At 43.3% G+C, this 20,422-nt stretch overlaps 1 protein-coding gene across 1 annotated transcript in view; it reads left to right on the top strand.

Moving 5' to 3' along the window:
- The window catches only part of LOC146202229 (uncharacterized), a 32,238-nt gene extending 19,381 nt beyond the window's left edge, over window positions 1–12,857 (top strand). The window contains exons 3-8 of the mRNA XM_084600491.1: window positions 1,128–1,244; window positions 1,634–1,714; window positions 6,449–6,626; window positions 9,314–9,478; window positions 11,713–11,850; window positions 12,780–12,857. Of these exons, the coding sequence (XP_084456617.1) occupies window positions 1,128–1,244; window positions 1,634–1,714; window positions 6,449–6,626; window positions 9,314–9,478; window positions 11,713–11,850; window positions 12,780–12,857 (757 nt within the window). The remainder of the gene's footprint in view (window positions 1–1,127; window positions 1,245–1,633; window positions 1,715–6,448; window positions 6,627–9,313; window positions 9,479–11,712; window positions 11,851–12,779) is intronic.
- The last annotated feature ends 7,565 nt before the right edge of the window (window positions 12,858–20,422 follow it).

Here is a 20,422-nt window from a genome sequence, read left to right as displayed (position 1 = left end):
TGGAGACACGTTGCTTGACAGCATAACTTTCGTCGAGACTACTAAAGCTCTTTTTTTATTGACGTTAGTTTTACACAATCACATGCAGTATCATGATCTGAAGTGGCACTGTTATAGTGGCGACTATATTCCGAAGTTCTAAAGCATCTTAAATACGGCAGAACAATCTAACGTTCGTGGAATTGCTCTTGCGAATGCCTCGCCATCTGCACAAAATGCGTTCGGGGCTACCGAAATGTTTCTTGAACATCTTTTTTGAAGTGAACAAACGCCAACACACTGCAGTTAGCTAGAGCATACTAGGACACAGTCATAACGTGAATAACTGGAATAAGATTTTCTGCCAATAGCAATTCTTTAATTCATTTGCATATAGACAGGCAAGTTTGAGTCCTATATTTTTCTATAGTTTCAAAGTGGCTACTGTGACTGCATTAACGCATTGCCGCACTGTCGAGCTAAACGTACCACCCTTCGATCTGGCATTCGGTCTCTAGCACACAACCTGGATCGTAACAATTCTTATTGCGACTGAGCCGTAACAAAAGTTTACGAATAATATGCTTAGTTCTCGAGGCTTCGGTCCGAAGCTATCACACGTGTGAGCTAGAAGAAGCGCACGGGTGTGCCGGCTCCTCACGTTTAACTTTCCTTGGTACAAATTGCGAGCTCCGACACAAAGAATCAATAAAGGACATGTATTTTCTGAGGCGGGCGTTTGATTCGTAACGCTCAATCCAGGTAACTTAAGACAAATGTGGGGAACGCTTAGGCTCCATCTTTAACGGTATAACGAGATAGCGTTAGTGGCTTCCTTCTGGAGTCCCATTGCAGATATTCGGTCACGTACAAGCACTCTGCTGTTTGTTTATTCACCAGTTCCGTAATTTCGGCCTTTAGAGCTGCTTTTTTAATAGTGCCACCTTCCTAGGAGCAGTCTGATGATCACTGCGTGCAGAGTACCGATTTAATGCATGTGTCCTAGCGCAGGTACAGTGAGGGCTGGTGGACAACAATCCGACCGCCCCCGTGCACGTATAACGCCCCTATGGCGTACGCACAAAATAACGCGTTCGCACAAAATTACCCGTTCCGGGAGCCTCCTTCCGACTTCTCTCTGTGTGCAGGCAGAAGAAACCCAGCCCGTTGAACATGGCCATCTTCGTGTCCTGCATGATTCCTGTCTCCCTTATCTCGATCCTGCTCTTTTTGGTCTTCATCTACCACTTCTACCTCAAGGACGTGTAAGTTAACCGAAACATACAGCATATGAGTGTCCGTAGGGGATATTGGCAATTATATGAACACATAAGGGCATCACTATGAGTACCTGTGCGCTCAACACGGCATACTTGCAAAACAAAAACAATTTGTGACTTTCTTTCAAGGAAATGATTCACCTGGTTAGCAGTATAAAATCGTTCCTCGTCTTACGTTTAGATTAGCCTTAGTGGTGCGACAGGAACGCGTCGCGTCCTTCGTTGATAGATCTATAAATATACGTTGGTATATATCACCGTTCCGTAGCCGAAGTTGCTGCGATAGATTGATCTTCGTGAGGTGCTCTTTTGACTTGCTAACTACTCCGAAATATTCTCACAGCGCTGTACCCTAAGCAAATGTGTGTTTGCAGGAACATAGGCCACAGCGTGGAGTATCGCACCGCTATTCAAGAGATCATCAGGGAAAAGTGGCAGCAAGAAGACCGAATATCGTGAGTCGTGCTGCTGTGGGTATACCGGTATTTTAAAATGGCTGTCTGTGCATTGCAGCGAACCAGGTAGCATTTCGAAGCAGCCTTCGTGTTCAAATTAAGCACGTTGCAGCAAAATCCAAAGATACTCATTGGTGGGCGGTAATTTGTACGTGTCCTCTTTTTCCTGTGGACCTCGATTTTCTTTGAATTTTCGAACTACCTATTTCCAATAAGCCTAATTGTCTGTATTGAAATACACACAGTACTGGGTACTGACTGCCAGTTTTATAGCTAATTTATCTAGTTATTTATTAACTTTATTTACAAAGGTGCTATACCCAAGGTAAGATCCCTGACAGGGTGGGATTGACTACAGTAACCATCAACATTGCAAAACCACAAAATTAAATATAATAATGTCTAAAATGGCACAATACATGAAACAGTAGACACATGAATGGAAGTACAAGAAAAAAACACTACAACTAATTGGCTCCGATGGTGTGGCCCAGTGGTTGGGGCGTTCGAATACTGTGTCCAAAGTTCCGGGATCGAATCCCGGCGTAGGCGGCTGCTCTCCCATGGCGACGAAAAGCTATGCACCCGTGGGCTGCGTGATGTCAGTGTACGTTAAGAACCCCTGGCGGTGGCGATTTCCTTTGCCCTCCACTACGGCGTCTCTCATAGTCGAAGTCGCTTTGAGACGTTAAACCTTGTAAACACGCACACACACAAAAAATAACAAGCAGACAAACAAACAAACAAGAAACTAATGGTAACGACCAGACTTTCCACATTATGTTCAATGAACGTTTCAAATTGCTGTATGTTATCCATTTCACCACCTAGTATCCCGGCTCTTCTATTCAATTACATGCGAGTAAATAATTAATATTTAAAAACATTATATTTCTGGTTGAAAAGGAAGCAAATCAAATCGATGTCCATGCCTCATAGCACAACCAGAAGACAATGAGTGCGATTCATTGGTGTCGCTATTTAACCATCTATGGGGCCATATATTAAGAAAATACTTATGCACCCATAAACGAATGCAAAGGAATAAGATATTGTAGTTAGAAATACAGAAGAAATTGGTGTGTGTGTGTGTTATGGTTTGGTAACATGCTGCAGTAATAGAGGCTACGTTTCGTTGCGTGGAAGGCATAGAAGTAGCCCCTTTCTTGCGTAAAGCAAAGGTGTAAGCTGTTTCCATACTCGGGATATGTCCTGGCAGTGCTTCTGATCCCTTGAAATCAACAGTTCCTGTCTCGGTGGTTTTTACTTAGCAGGTTACCTTTTGGTTTCCTTTCCTTCCTGCCAAATATGATTAGCCGCGATTAGCCGTTCATGATCAACAAAAAACCTCCAAGCCAATGACATAGTTGCCTCGATCTTTACATTAAGGCTGTTCAACATGACATCCTTGACGCCTATAACAGGTAGCGTCGGTTTAAGCACAATATTTCAGCTAAAGAAAGCAGCGCGATTAAGAACTTTGCGAACAACAGTGATATAGTCATCAAGTCCGCCGATAAAGGTGGTGCGATCGTCGTCATGAACACGATTGACTACATCGCAGAGGCTCATAGGCAGTTGGGCGATTCCTTGTTTTATAAGAAAGTGACAAATGATCCCACTTAACAGTTCTATTCGATAATCAAAAAAGCCACTGACAAACTGTGCAAAGAAAATAGAATCACTAATAACGACAAGCACTCCATTCTTCCACTAAGCCCGATTCCAGGCAGATTTTATCTATTGCCGAAGGTGCACAAGCCTGGCGTTCGCTATACACAAACATACCCCACGAAGATAGTATTCAATCCGTACAGCATATCTATGAATCGTCATGCGCTAACAATCGTGTCGAAGCCTTAACCCTTGCTGCTTTGCTGAAATTAATTCTTGAGCTGAACAATGTTCAATTTAATAACCAACATTGCGTTCAAATCAGCGGTACACCGATGGGCACAAAAATCGGGCCTAACTATGTAAACATCACGGGCGTATTAGAAAACAAATTCTTGTCCGGTCGCCACTCAAGCCATTTTATTATAAACGATATGTTGACGACATATTCTTCATATGGGAGCATGGCGAGGCTGAACTTTATCTTTTATAGCTGCTTTTAATAACGAACACAGGTCGATATCGTTTTCACACGCTTACTCAAGTGATCGTATGAACTTTCTGGACATGAATGTGCTCTTACAAGATGGTAAGCTAGTTTAGACGCTTTACAGGAAACCCACAGATAGACACCGGCGCCTTCACTTCCATAGCAGCCACGTAAAACATAGCAAAACGAGTATTCCCTACGGCCAAGCACTCCGCTACAAACGAATCTGCTCCGATCAATCTGATTTCAACCGTAACTGTTTGACCCTGAAAGAGGCACTAATTGAAGAAAAGTACCCTGCTTCTCTAATTGACGACGCGTTTGAACGTGCGGATCAGCTTGACCGAAGAGCACTCTTGGATGAATCACATCGCCCTAACCCAGTCCGACAAACTTGATAATGACGCATTCAGCTTCTATTCCTAATGACACTGGCATCCTTCACAAGCATCACAACATCATCGGACAAAGCGAACGAATTAAAGTGATATTTCCTGATCCACCCAGGGTAGTCTATAGGCGGTGAAAAAATGTACGTGATATGCTGATCTCTTCTAAATTTTCACACAGCTCGGAAGGCTGCCGCCCGTGTAATAAGCCAAGGTGTAAAATCTGTGCACAGATGACCACCTCAGTAACAGCGACTAGCACCGCCTCTAAGTATCAGATTAAAATAAATGGTACCTTCTGTTGCGATACTTCAAACGTAATCTCTCTGTTGGAGTGCTCAGTGTGCAATAAGCATTACATTGGGCAAACTGAAACTTCCATTTGAGCTTCAACAACCATAAGGCTCATTGCACATCTCTCCCCAACCTTCCGCTTTCCAAACACGTCCGCATTCTTGGTCACTCATTCGACAAAATAAGATTAATCATTTTGCAGTCAGGTTTTCGGGCGCATCATGACAGAGAAACCCGTGAGTCATATCTAATATATAAATTTGATACTATTTCCGCAGGTTTGAACGAAAATCCTGGTGCTCTGTCCTTTTTGCTGCGCTGACTAATTGGCTTTTGACATGTGCGTTCGCATTTGCCATGTTTCGAGTTCTTCTTTTGTACCTTTCATTATCATTACTGATGGTATCTAAACAGCAAAATGTTTTGTGTTCTGTTACGAATCATGTTTCTTGATGGATTCTGGCTTTAATTATCATTTCTGATTGTATAAAAATAGCTCAGTGTGTTCTGTGCTCTGTTACTAGTCATATTTCTTGATAGATGCTGGCTTAAAAGCCTCTTTCCAACTTCAGATTTGTTCACTCCAACGAAGGCCGGACTCCGGCCGAAACATCAGTATTATAAGTGTTTTTTGCCGTGACCACCTTAAGTTATTTGCTTACTCTGGATCACCGGCTTTTTCACTTCGGATATATATATACAAATTGTAGTAAACGAAGAGCGGATGTCATGAAGACAAGGAAGAGAGCGACGAAGGGCCGCTGTGCTGCTCGAGCTCGCTGGTTTGTGCCGTAACGGACTGTTTTCTCTGTGCTGTTCGCCGTGCAGCTTACAGAGGGCTATATTCCATGTTGAACCCTCAGTAAAACCCATTTCACTTGGTGGAGGTGCGGGGTATATATATACACGTGTGTGGGGTGGTTTCTTAGTCCGCTTCAGGCAGTCGGCGCACGTGACGGTGCAAGTTGCAGCGCACTCTCCGCGCTGGCTGCAGCCATCGCCAACATAGCCTACCGTTAGGACTTGGCTCTCGAGTCACGGCCACAGCTGATTTCGTTCACTGAGGCCACGATCGAGAGCAGCACATTCGTGACGCACGAATGCGTTAGTCACGTGATATTTTTGTACTTCGCGGTCTTTTTGAAAGGTTTGGAAAAAAGATGCACGTGAGGCTTTCTTTATAGGAAATCAATGGAATGCGGATTTCAGAAGGTGCTCTCCAACTTTGCAAATCACATTTATTACCTAAAGTGTATAGGTAGTAAATTAGAAACCTTGTCTTAATTATTAATCAGTTAATGGCAAAATAAGAAATTGCCTGTGGTGTGCCAGATGGCTGGAAGCTGTATAGAAGTGGTTTCTCTGTCCTGCCTGAATTGTTTTATTTTTTAACCCTTGGCTAAATTTAGCTTGGACACCCTGTGTATGTACATATATAGTTTGTGGTAGAAGCTTTTACTTAAAAGCAAAGTTTGTTTGCTTCTTTACATGCCAATTATTTACTAACATTTATGCAGGATTAAGGAAGTCATTGCCATCGCGTCGCTTCTTCTAATCGGCCTATCACTTGCGATGGAACATGACATACTCAACGGGTAAGTTTGGTTTTATGCTCTTGATAATGCACGTGGATGGCAGAAATTGACCTGTGGGCGATGTCTTCTAGAGTTTTCAGGCGAACTTTAGTGCACACTGACTCATGGGCAGTAAGTAGAATCTAAAAAGTTTAGCAAGAGCGGACCTAAACCCTAAAAAGGGGACAAGTAATGTAATTCTTGAAGTGGAACGTTTTTGGACGTTTCTAAGAGCAAATGCTAAAACTCTACGACTCATTCGTCTGATATAGTTCTTTGAATTCGCTCGCCTTTCGCGCAGCCTTTATCACACGAGCGCATTATTGGTTGCTATGTGCCACCGCTGTGAGTTTGATCTCGCTCCCTTCCGCAGAGGTGTTTCGACCACGGCGTCCTGCTTGTGCGCTGTGGCTCTGACAGTTCTCGTGCGAGGCCTGGGCTTGCCCATACTCGCCGACGACGGCATGCGATGGCGACTGGTGCTGCGCTGCCTGCCCTGGGACCTGGTGCTGGTCAGACTTGGAGGAAGCGCCCTGCAGCTGGTAGTTGAGGTAGGTGCATACAGTAGGAGGCAGGTTTTCAGCTTCGGTCCTAAAAGTTCAGACTAGAAGGTTTGCCTTTGAGCCGCCTTGTCCGGAGCTTATGGAACCCCCGCAGCTCTCAGATTTACGTCCATACGTTCCCAAAGTAGAGAAAAACCTTTCAAACGGATACTGAGGAAATACAGAAGTTGGCCTGCATTGTATGGGACCACTTTGTAATCGCAGAGATCGTCCTCGTGGAACCGAAGCTTATTTGAACTGGAAAACACCAAAAAAGAAATGCGAAGAGGAGCATGTGGCACACCTTGTGATGGCGCCATGTTCTGGCCTGTAATAAAACTACTGGCATTGGGAAACCATTGTAACCGCCGTCGCGACAGCCATATTTTTTCCAGCGCAGCTGATATACTCCCGCAGCAGGGAGGAGTCCGTCTCTTCTGTGTTAACTGAGGTGCGCCTTGAATAGACGCATTTTTTTAAATGTATAACCACAGGTAAAAAGAGCTTCACATAGATTTCGAAGAAATAAGTAATAAGAAATAAAGTCAGAATCTGGTATCTCAAAGATTAAAATGAATTGGGCAGTCAAACAAAAAATAGCGGACTGCAGAGTCTATATCGATCTCATGGTTAGAAGCAATATGCCAGCTCCTAATAAAAAATTCCAACATTTAGCATGTCCTTACTCAAATTCAGCACAATGGTTTTGGAAAGACCGTTTTAACAGCATTCGGATATATATAATATATATCTGAACACTACGTATATACTACCGAATTCAACACAAATGCAATCTTTAACAAGAAGTTTATTATCAGCGCATGTTTTCGGGTATCTTATAACACCGCCATAATTATTTATATGTTCACGAATCCACCCTCAAGACACCTGTACTTTTATGGTTTTCATTTTCAAGAACTAGGTTCATTGGTTTTCCAGCAAAACATCAAAAGATAGGTGCGAACATAAGAAAAACATTTGAAGCAAGATTTTGCTATGATCGGAAGTTTGCAATCTATTGACATTCCAAACAATATATGCTCGTATAGCTTACAATATTCCGAAGTTGCCTCACAATACATGTTTATGCCTTGTTGTGAGCGCAGGATAAACATAAAAATAAAACATTCATTGCATATTTGAAGATTAGATACTATCAATATATTGATCAAAGTATGGTAGAACAAACATTCCACAGTCACATTACCGTTAAAAAATGTCCAGGGAAGCAGGACTTTATTCATTTAATGTATATGATAGCTGTTGTACAAGTAAAATGTTGATTTTTCATGTTCGACCTAACTAGTGTTTCGTTTCAAATTTTTTTTATTACACTTTAAAGAAGCTAGTGTCGCGATTCGGGTCCGGGTATCAAAGCTTCGAGCTTATGAGATGAGGTTAGCGAAAAGTGGCTTAATACAATATTTACAGTCATCGTAATAAACAGAACAGCATCTTCACGGAGGCCAAAAGCTACTGGCTACACGCAACTGTCTTCGCACAGCGAAGGCCTGAGAAATTCCGCCGTTTCCCCCCTAGTCAAGCAGCACAGCACTGGATGGGCCCTCTGGATTGTCTCCAAGCAGCAGCGCTCCTGCTTGTACAGACCAGGAAACCGCTGCCACTTGAGCTGCCCAATTCGGAGGCAGTAGTTGGCGGCGGCCCAAGAGGTCTTATAGCGGCACGAGTGGGGAGAGGAGGGTACCCGTCAGGTTGACTGGTGGGTGAGGCTTCCCTGCACGGCACAGCTGCCTTGCGGCGCAGCACTGGAGCTTGTCACTTGTCAAGGGGCGTTAGGCGAGAAGTTTGCGTCCAGATGAATTAGAATGCGGGCACAATGGAGCTTTGGATGACCGCAGCTCGTCGGCACCCGTTCGGCTCCTGTTTTAAGGGGCTGGAGGAGCCGTGATAACCTTGACTGGAACCCTGATCCTAGCACTACTGAAAAATGGGATATATGTCCGTTAGTGAAATTTGTTGCTCTTACTGAACACGTAACTTTAGGTATGAAAGCCAGTAGGACTAAGAGGCATGCAGGAATGAATAAGAATGCAAGGAATACGAATTGTAGACTCTCCGCAGGGTGTTTAGGAAATAGCTGCTCTCGTGCCAAACACCAATACACATTCTTGTTTCAATCCTTGTATGCAAAGAAAACATTTTGAAGAAAACTCTCGAAAGGCCTGGTTTCCATTATGGTATGTGTGGAGGCGCTCAAAAGCTTTCATTTGGTTCACCCAGTTGAACTGAAGCGACTCTATGCTACGATTTCCTTCAATATATTATTTTTAGCATCCTTTGAATTAGACCCTAGCAGCGTTTAGAGCAACTGACACTGTATCCGTAGCAATGCGCAGTGACTACGCTTCTTCAGCTAGTTCTTCAGCACAAACACCCGACCGGCATCTGCATAGTTAAGCGATTTAAAGGTGCCCGTTCAGGTTTTGCAGATTGTTCCTCTTGGTCACATTTCTCTGAATGTAGCCAGGACCACATACTGCACAAGTCACGAATTTCAGAGATTTTATTGAGTGGTCGCTTTTATACGCAGGCATCCACTTCTTCTATCCAGCTTGCCCTGCTAATCACTTGTTGCTAAACACAATGTGAAACAGCGCGCAATGCCATTACAGGCAAAAAATGCAATGGACACTCGAATAAATACGCTTACTCTATAAGGAGCGTAACATGTGCAGCGTTCTAGAGCGTCGACGTGGGTGCTGACTAAGCTGATATCCCACATGGGTCCACAAGTGCACCCTGCTTGGTGCCTAGTGGCGCTGATGGCCGCGACAGCGCTGGTCTCCGAGATGGACAGCACCGCCGTCAGCATTGATAACGTCGGCACATTGACGCACTTGGTAAGCGGGTAGTGCATAAGCAACCATGAAGCTTTCCAGGTGGTTCCTTATCTACAGGTGCGCTACCAGAAAGTCAACTTGGCTCTCTGCTTCTCCAGACTGCTCACCTGATGGCTGCACTGGCTATCAAGCGAATTCAAAATGTTGAATGTGCATGTTGTATTGTATGTGTTGAGCACGTGAATGTGCATGTTGTGTAGCAGCAGTCTTGCTGCTTAAGATGGCCCCACAAAAACTTCCCTGGCAGCGTCCCCGGTCTTTGAACTTAAGCATGCACGCAAACGAGTTCCCTAGTTTAGGAACTATGTAAATCCGTTTCTTCTAAGCATGACGAGGCTGCTGGGTATAGTTTCGAAACATGACTCTGGCCGCAAAGGCTATTTTCAGATAAGATCGGTTAAAATAATGATACAGTTGAATAGGCAAGCTGCTCTAAAACCAATAATTGTGCCAACGAGATAAACATTTGCCTGTAGGCGCAATACATACAATTGTCATGTGTTACTTCTGCAGACGAAAAAGGGCATTGTGGGTGGGGGTTTGAGAACGAGGGTCAAGGATGAAGGAATAGCTTATAAAAAGCCCGTGATGTAGCCTGGCGATTAGATTGCAGCTCCATCACGCAGTTACAGCCGCGATACAGTTGAAACATCTCTAGATGGGCCTGTGTTTATTTGCTAAGACAATTTCCTGCTCCTTATGGTCCCGGCTATGCCGAAGTCACAAGTGGCTTTGAGTGCGTCAGTTAGCTAGTAAATGTAAAGGCCTCCTATGCAAGGAATATAGGCGAACATGCGTCTCTAATTGTTCAGGATTGGATGTCAGTTTGTCGCGACCTAAACGGGTGCCAGGGGTATTTTTTAGGCATGAGGTGGACCTCACCCAGAGCCGCCTAAGCATTATAGATATTTTTAGAGCAATGTAGGGCCAGCGGCATGCAGGGAAGACTAATGGATTGAGAAGGAGTGATATTCTCGCTTATAAATTTGTTCTGCACGCGTGTAGGCACGACCCTAATTGGGCGTGCATGCCTTTCAGTGTGGCCTACGCCCACGCTTACCATCTACAAAGGCCTTTTTTACAAAACGGCGGATCAGAGATTTTGAACTCAGTATAAGAAGGACACGGTTGGCGCGTATATGACTACCTCTGATGATGTAGCCTAATTGCATAGTATAGCTGTAAAATTTTGAAATGCTTGGCTCAGAGAGCGTATAATTGCTCTGAACTGCGATCGGCACCTTTTCATATTTCTATGCATCACAAGAAGGAAAGAAGAATCATTGTCCTTGTGTGCCCATTTCTGGTTATGCCATAGTTATTTTCATGCATTCTGATCAATTCATTAAATATTCAGGCACTACGCGTTAAAAGCCAGACAATGGTTATCCTAATAGCCCCTATTAGGTTCTTCCCAGGAATGAGGAAATTAGTTTCTTAGCAGGCAACAAATGTTTTCTCCTTGGAGAAAATTTTCTGCTTTTATATTTTAATAACGGGTGTACTCGCTTGGTGTTTGTATTTCTCTGTACATATATTCGAAGCCCCTCCATGAAAATTTGGTTGCGGGTTGCATCGTCTACTCGTGCCAATCTCAAGTTCGTACTTCTCCAGAAAATACCGACTCGCCCAACTGTTGACATTAAGGATGCTGCGACCTGCTGTTAGAAGCAGTGCTGGCCCATGAAGCGTCATCGGGAACTTAAAAACTCATTTCCCTTCCCCTCCGCCATAAGAAAGGAAGAGCTGATTAGCATGACACAGCACAACTGGCCATGAATGAATTTGGTCCGTGCGCAATAATTAATGATGTTGGGCATTCCGCTTAAGCGCACCTTTCACACACATTGCGTCCTCGAAAAAGCTGAGTACAAGGCAAAGGCTGCTCTTGAAATGCGAGAGATCCGAAACCCATGAAGAGTATTGGAATGCGTCTTATCGTACTTTCACAGATACTCTTCGATCACAATCAAAATCGGCGCACTGTGTATTTTCCAACTAGTATGCATTCCCTAAACGAACGACAACGTCAGGGCAGTATCTGCACCCAGGGCTTTTTTCACGTTAGCTTGTTTTAGAATGCCGCAGAGTTTCAACGTGCCAATTTTTGCAGCTGTGAGCAGTCAAGCCGAATGTTGCGGTACTGTACGTGAGGCTCTGTCAAGGCCTATACGGTTGGTTAATGTACTTGTATGAACTCAGAGGCGTTAATTTGATGACGCACCACGGCGCAGGCGGAGCGGTTCCAGATGAACCAGCTGTACTTCGCGCTGCCCGTGGCCATGCAGTCCTGCTGCGTGCTGCTGCTGCCTTATACGAACACGCCGCTCATCTTCCTGCACCTGTACGGAAACGTGCGCGGCTCAGAACTGGTCAGAATCTTTCTTCATCTCTCAGCGCTTCTGCAAAACCTTTTGTCGTAATATGGGCACGACTGGCATCCTTCGATAAAGGCGAAACTCATAAACATTTTCGACTTTCACGTTGTCGCACTGCACCAGCCAGCTTTGTCACACATTTACATGTCACATGATTGAAGACAAGCGTTGCCTGCGACTTCGCTGCACATATACATGAGGCTGGTTGCCTAAACAAAGTTTCATGCCACGGCATGATGACGTAACTTTTCACTTTGCGGGGACGTTGAGAGAGTTGCTGTCGAAAAATGAGTATTTTTTTTCGATCGCTGCAAAAGACAGACAAACAAACTTTGGTGCCTGCTGTTCTGCTCCTCGCACGTCGTGAGGAGAAAACGGAAAGAGGAAATCCGCTGTTGCGTATCGTCTCATGCGTACTCCCTCTGCTCCATTTCGGAAATAGCCCCATGGCTGCATGGGGTCTTATTTTAATTGTACTCTTTAGAGAAGCTGTAGCGGCCTTTCTTCAGCTTTTAGTCTGCTTGAGTTTCAATATTCAAAGAGTCGATGGCGCTCGAAGCTTTCCCGCGTGATAATACCTTCAGACAGGTGTGCGTCAAAAGATGGATTTCATAAGTCAATATATTACGGTCTGTTACGCCAATACTTTTCATAGCGAGAAGTTTTCTCGTTATATGGCTTGGAGTAATCTTAACGTCATGGCTTGGTCAATGTTCGGTGAAGTCATGCGAGGCGCTACTGAAACGCTACATGACAATGCTCCACGCTGAGAAGGCTGACAGTGATATCACGAATGACAGCATTGGGGATTCACGCGCACTCTACCAGACCTGAAGGAAAATAACAAGTCAAGATGAAAATGAAAAGTATTTCATATTCATCGTATAAAACGCATTAGTTAAACAGTTTCTTGTTTTCCACAGCTCTGGCTCGGACTGCTGCTCAAGGTCTTCATCTGCGTGGGATTTGTGATCGCGGCCAACATCGTGTTGTTCGTCTAGCGACCAGGTTCTCTACGCACATCTCCTCTGACGGACTCATATATTCACCTTATTATGATGTTTGCGGGGCCCTCGTGTGCGTGTCGGCACATCATCAAAACACAGCGGGGATTACGAATGACCATTCAATGATCCTCGACAATAATGGAGAACACTATACGGAATAGGCTTTTATGGAAGTTATACCGATGCTTCGTTAAGTCTCTTACTGCAGCAGTAGTTCGATGCGGTTTATTGCACTCGCTGAATTTCACAAAGTATTTTCGCTTCTGTATTGATTCATTTATTAATCGAATGTAAACTCTGCAAAACCGGCACTTAGAATGTTTTAAACATGTGACAACGGACCTCATTGATATGCATTCTAAGATGCACTGGAATGGCAGATCATGCGTTACCGTAAAGCAAGTGATGCGAGAAGTGATGGCAAGTTCATTATATTTACGTTACATTTGAAGCCAGTCCATGTCTTTGTGTGTATGTGGTGATTAGGCCCATTGTTGCAGGACTACATCTGTTATATAGAGTCTAGTTGATATGGAATATTAGTTAGTACACAGCGGCTAGTTATAGTGATTTCGTTTTCTTATTAGGAGCGTAGTGCAGTCCTCCAGGCCATTCATGGCGAGGAACTGTCAGAAAAAAATGCCAGCAACTGGCAACATATCAACGGAAAGCATGGTTAAAAGCACATGTACAGCAAGAACGACAAATTAAATATAAAAGGACATGTTTGAAGATAACTAATGGAGAAGCATAAAAAAAAAAGAGTAGTACGCGATCGATTCTCAGTTCTTTTGCTGCCCATAATGCGATTCCAAAGAAGGTTAAAGCGTTTTTTTTTTTTACCAGAGCGCGGTCCGTGAGGTTATTAGCTGTAGTTCTGTGGAAACCATGCATTCTGGCCCTGCGGTTGAAATGCGTGCTGTGCTTTGTAATATGTTTAACATATGTATATTCTATTGCTTTTCATAGTTATCTGACAATAACAACTTTAGTTGTTTTTCTTAGTGTCGTTAATATTTCCAGGTCATACTATTTTGGCATGCTAATTAAAAAAATGTTAAACTGACTTGACATGCGTTGTTAACATGAGTATAAAGCGTCGAATCTTGAACAAACATTGTCGCAGTTAGAAGCTGTAAGCCGATTTTTTAGGGTGCTCAATAAAGTGGGACAGCAATAGTCCAGCAAAAATAACAAGCACTTCTCGCGCTCTTAACGGGTAGCTGTCTGAAACGCCTCATTACAAAGGACCTGCAATGCAGTCCACTGACCCTCTCTGAGAGCAGTATAAGTGAAGCAGAAGCTAAAATAGTAAATCTGTAGAAAAAAGCATTCTTCCGGCTGGTGGTGGATAAAAAGCGCTTTCTGTTAAGAACAAGAAGCTGCAGATGATAAATATATATGTACAGGTTGTCTCAGGTAAATTAAGCGAATAATTTAAAATGAAAATGCACTTCGGATACGAGTGGAACCGGAGACACGATGTTGGCACTAAAGCCTAGAGTTACTCAGGCTATTTTCCCCTTAACATACTAGTAATTTCTGAAGTATTTAGGTATTGGTTGAAGATTCTTGAGTGTGACAAAATCATTTGTAGGCACCTTCAAAAACTTCTGAATAAAATGTTTTCTACAAGATATATATCGAGTGTTTTTTTTTTTTTTTTCTGCGTTAAATAAAGCCACGCGACGAATCGTTTTCGTACCGGTATTTTTCTGCTCAAGGCTAAAATGAATGCACAAGGTCGGCTGCAGTGTGATAGTTGCCAAAGAACTGTCTGAACCATCTGAAGAATAAAGTATTCTAAAGAATACGATACCCCTTAATGCGAAATTGGAGCGCAGCAATTTAAGCGCTGTTACGATATTTTAAAGCAAATAATTTGAGCAATATTTGTATGTATGCATGTGCAGTTACAAGGCGCTTTATTTTTCATCACGCGCCAAAGAGAATAAGAATAGAAAGAAGAGCCACAAGGGGGGGGGGGGGGGGGGGGTGAGGTGTCGAACGGCGCAGCGCTCTCTGTGTCTGTACATGCAGAATGCACACCAAGCCGCCCTGTAATGCCGTGGCTCCTGTCTGCGAAAACCATGGGGCAGATATTCACCCCTTTGCCTTGGACTAAAACCAACAAGAATTAGTCCGCACATGGCAGCAGCGGGTCTCCCGACGAACAACCCATCCTCATCCTCATATACTGCCAGGACGTACGGGCCTCATCACCGCTCCCTCCTCGACTTCATTCGGCTGGCTAACCTTTTATCATTTATTTTACAACTCCTGCCTTTTTTTCCTAACTTCCTTTATGGCTTGAGGCAATAAACAGCGCAAAACTCGCATGTGTCATTATTCTTCTCAGAAATTGTCTGTGGCTCATGCTTTTGTGGCTCGGGGCTCTCGCTTAACGCCGTCAGCGACACCAACGACGAAGCTCAAAGGCAGAACGGGCCCCATAAACACTACGCTCCAAAATATCTAAGTCGAACTTAGCACAATGACACCTGCTGAGCATTTCCGTCGAGTCTACAATCGCGAGTACCACATCTTTTTTTTTTTTTTTTTTTTTTTGGGGGGGGGGGGGGGGCGAGGGGGTTCCCATGCAGTTATCGACAGCGGTGGCGCGTATTGCTGTTCCCTGAAAACTGAAGAAAGTGATGTGCCGGGTACGCCACTAAAATATAAAACAACAATAAGCAAGTCAATAAAAGCCTTACGCTTTATTTGAGCATACAGCGCAGTACACAAATTGAAATGCAGTATTAATTAAATTGTTTTCTGATTTACTTACAGCAGAGAACTTAAATATTGGTTGGGTCCGTCGCGTCGTTTTTGCTACGTTAATTGAACTTAATATATCAGTTGCGTCCGTCACGCCATCTTTGCTACGTTAATTGAACAAGTTAACTTAGATATGGGCGTGGCATAATTTAGTTTTCTCAACGATAGGGTCCCTCAACTTCTTTCTCCTCACTAGTTGTCTCTCGGCGAGTTAAAATGGCCATTTTTGCGGAGAGGTGCGTCTGAATGCAGTTTAATGGTAACATATGCTCACTGAAGGCCGGAATTGATTTCAATAAGGTAATTCCGTAGTGTAATCCCCCCCCCCCCCCGCGCTTTTATATATTCAACGCGTATTCACTGACTCCGGGTTGCTTCTCGACTGCTGTTAGCAAAGAACAAAACAAGCACGTCATTACAATAATGCTATTTTCAACTTATTTTAAGTAACCCTAACGGTGCCGTGATAGTAGGTATGCTGCGATGTGCAGATTATTCAACCCAGTACTTCTCACTGCATCTCAAAAAAAATTGTTTTGTTTTTGCTAATACCACTTTTTATTGCTAACATTTAGTGCCTTTTCATCAAATAGCATATTTCTTACGAAGGACCCGATTATTTCACGCAAATGGATCGAACAGCGTACAGCATCTTGAAATTATATAAACTGGAATTCGCATTGCAGCCTCCGCTGACATGGCATTGGTGCTGCGACCGACGTCAAAGATGCTCGTCGACTGCACGTCAGATATCATAATTCGATACAAGGTCCGGTTGACATTTGTTATGAATGTAAGTAAAAAAATGACCTATGTCTATCCTGCGAACTACATAACGTACGTTCGATAACTTCCCCTGTGTATCATTACTATTCCTGCTGCTCTGCTGCTCGGATTTTTTTTTTAAGTTTCAGTTTCGCATTCTTTCTCAAATTTTTATCTTACCAAATTTACGTAGCGGCTACTCACTTACAGCTAGTACCATAGCGATGTTTGTAGTCATGCTATCTATTAAGTGTGCTAAAGCGTGAACATTGACGCAAGAGGCTGAGTCCATGGAACCGGTGCCCAGTAGTCCAACCTGTTCCCCTGAGAGCAGTAAAAAATAACAGCATAGAAGTACTTTTCTATCAGTTTTAACTAAAATGAATTATGGAAAGTGTATGGAGAGAAGGTTTGAAGAACATTACAGCTTGTTTCAAGTTGTGAGTGGATGAGTAATCGTTAATTATAAGTATAGCTGGCACGAAGGCCTGGAAGATGAGTAGCTGGGTCAGGGCGGTCACATTTTGGCGTCAATGCCTGCCTCACGTGCAAACTGCCAGAGGGCTAGCAGCGTGGATTGGGCTCGATCGTCGTCCTGGCTCGGTGTTATCCAATCCCTGAATGAAGTAGCATAATTCAAAAATTGATCGAGATAGCACTTAAACTGATTCCGAATGCCAGTGATTTCTGAGCGAATTATCAAGTAATAATTCACTTATCCTTGTTCAGTCGCGCAAATGTTCGATAGGTCATTAAGTGTGATTTCGCTTCTTTTTTCAGCTGGTGCGAGGCATCTGCAAATATCACGCTGTCTGCGCACAGCACTACCGCACTAATCGGGTGAGAATAACTGCGCCTTTCGGCTGTTTGCGTCAACAGTTAGTGCCGGACAGCATGCGAGTATGGTGAATTTGCTCAGTTTCTCAACGTGATTAATGGATTGATTCGATGCAACTGTGCGTTTGGCCTTGGGAGATGTAAAAAACAGTTTAGCGCCTAAGTCTGACTAAGAGTGGAGATGCGAGCGCCTTCCTCTTTCCTCTCAAACCCGGACGTTACGTGATCAATATTATCATCATTATCACTATACGAAATATTATTATCCCTATCCCTACTGTCAACATATCATTATCATCACTATGACTGGCAACATCTTCATCGTCATCGCCACCATCATCATCACCCTGTCAATAACTACCATCGGCATCGCAACTGACACTAACACTATCACCAAGTATCACTACTATACTATCGTCAACTATGGTATTTGGCCCAGGGAACTTCAAAACAGGATGTCACATAACCTTTCCCGATGATCCTATTTTATTCTAACAACTGTTACGGACGGTGGACCGTCCTTCTTCAAGGTAGAATTGAGGACACACACACACACACACACACACATATATATATATATATATATATATATATATATATATATATATATATATATATATATATATATAATGCGTGGGTGTGATCATATTATTATACCTACATCAATATCTATTTCTAACACTAACTATATGATAATTGACAGTTCGTGCGGACACGCCCAGTCGACATTTTTGGCTGACGCTTTTGCCGATACTTTCGTCCACTCCACCCATGAACCAAGAAAGGCATTCGCCATATATTACCCGCATGGTAAAAATAATTATCAAGCAATTCAAGAATATATTGAGGAGTTATACTTCATGTTACACTTGAGCAGCAGGTTCTGGTATCGCCAGCTTTACTATCGAATCTGGCAGAGAAAGCGCTGCTCAGAGGGGTTATTCCAGATTACTGACGTCACCTCGTTCTAATCACACGATTTAGGTTGCGACCACTTCCTACTTTCCAACGGCAATCACGGCAGGATTCTGCATTTGTGCCCTTTGTGTTGCCGGCCTCCATAAGTGACATTCACATTTCCACATACCACACTGAGCTAGAGCGCGCAGTCTGAACGCGACTTCGCCTCCTACATCAGATTACACAGTAACTGATCAGCAAAGCGACTAAAGTGCTTGAACATACAACTTATGCCGCAATGAATGTGCGAAGCATAACTGCAGCGCTAAGGGCAGCTGAGAAGCGAGAATACGTGACGGCATTCAGGGAAGCGGGTTAATGAATTATTTCGCTTGAGAGGATCACATAGCATACTGTGCAATCATTGCTCCGCTCACTAGACGTGATAAACTGCACTGACCGGGTGATCATGGGCCGTGCTCAGTCAGGACTGCCCAAAAAGTCCAAGCGAGACAATGGTTGCCTTTCGTAAGTCACTTCGCTCGCTCCTTACGACTACCAGCAAGCTTAAAAAACTTCGTAATTTCCCCGAATTCCCTCCGGTTACGTCAATAAATCATACGATATCCAGGATTATATTCCGTGTACATGCGAGCTTACAGTGGCAGTAGATAGAAAAGGAACGTAAATAGAGCAAGGAGCGGCAGAGCGGAACGTGGACAGATGTAGTTTGCTCGTTTGTAGTTATAGGCAGGCCGATGCTCGAATCAAGGTACCAATCGCACCTCCAAATTATTCATACTGGCTCTGTTGCGGAGGTATTTGACGGAGTGGCTCCCAGATGGCGCCAATGTACAGCTGATGTTGCAGGTCACCAGGCTCATGGACACAGAACGTTTATATCAGGTAAGTATCGTATCGATTTTTAAACAGTTGCGATTGTGTGTCACAATGTACTAGTTCTTGCACTCTACCGGCCTCCCCATGGCATTCTTAAAAACTTTCTTAGCTTTGTTGAGAGAATGTTGGTTTTAGTAAACGCCAAAAAATGGAACGTTGTTTTCATTGGTGATTTCAATGTTGACCTTTTTTCAGCTGAGCAACCAAAATAACTTCTAGAAGTCATGCTTGCAAATGGTTGTGAAAATTTAATCACCGAAGCCACTAAGAAGCCACGTCGAAATCTTATCCCTGTCAGGCTCAAAAAGCAGCTCTATTTCTCACTAATACACTCTCTCTTTAATTACTGTTGTTTAGTATGGGGTACCGGAATTAAGACTGATAATGACAGACTATTTGCACTGCAGCGGAGGGCCATTAGAGCATTATATAAGGAAAGTTTAGACACCGTAACGTTCATGGCAACACATAATAACCTACCTTTCCACGATATATATAAGCAGAAATTATCTGTGTACGTATTTTCTGAAGTGTCGAGCAATTATAATAGATTTTCTAGTCATTATCTAAATAGGGTTACTGGTCACAATCTGCGGAGGACTTTCATTGTTGTAGATAAACCTCGGACTAATTATGCTAAACAGACAATTGATCATCAAATCATGAAACTATGTAATAATTACCCAGTCATACTTGATATCGCAAGAACAAGTAGAAGTCTGCCAACTTTCAAACGGAGAATAAAACCTCTTTTCACTTCAATAGAAAACCAAATACATGACTAAAGTAGATGCGGAATCGAAATGTATTGTGTTATTCCTTTACATTGTTCCAGAGTTTCATAACTGTTGTTACATTTCCTTATGTTTTGTTATTGGCACGTGTCTGAATGCGTATTTTGTACTGCGGTGATAGTTTTTAACTCAGTGTTTTTGTTTCATGTGTAGTTATATACGGTGAAGATTGTTGTATGTAGTTGCATGTGCATTGCCTGTACTTTGTACCCGCTGCTGTTGCGCCCAGTGGGGCCAGGACCTCGTCAGGAGACTAATTACCTCCTTTTGTCCTGCCCCACGGGCAGTACCATGTATTGCCCACACAATCACTGAATAAAATAAATAAATAAAAACAGCAATTACATTGAGAATTAAAACAACATAAAAGCTTTTGCTTTCGAACTATAGTCGGTTTAACTAAGGTAACCCCTACCAATGTTTATATCGCGTATAGCCGTGTCTCGTTGTTACAAAAGGACGTGATGACAGTGTTTTCCTTGTATTTTTGCTGAGGACTGACGACGGAATTTTAAAAAATCTCCAAGCGCTGTTATTCGAGTGAACTGGTCATCATACCTAAAATATGATCACTGTTTATCTCGC

The sequence above is a fragment of the Amblyomma maculatum genome, chromosome 1 (assembly GCF_055883805.1).
Source record: "Amblyomma maculatum isolate TAMU_Amacu chromosome 1, ASM5588380v1, whole genome shotgun sequence".
In the NCBI taxonomy this organism is placed as follows: domain Eukaryota; kingdom Metazoa; phylum Arthropoda; class Arachnida; order Ixodida; family Ixodidae; genus Amblyomma; species Amblyomma maculatum.
The sequence above is the reverse complement of the archived record's forward strand: the minus strand, read 5'-3'. Positions and strand labels throughout refer to the sequence as shown.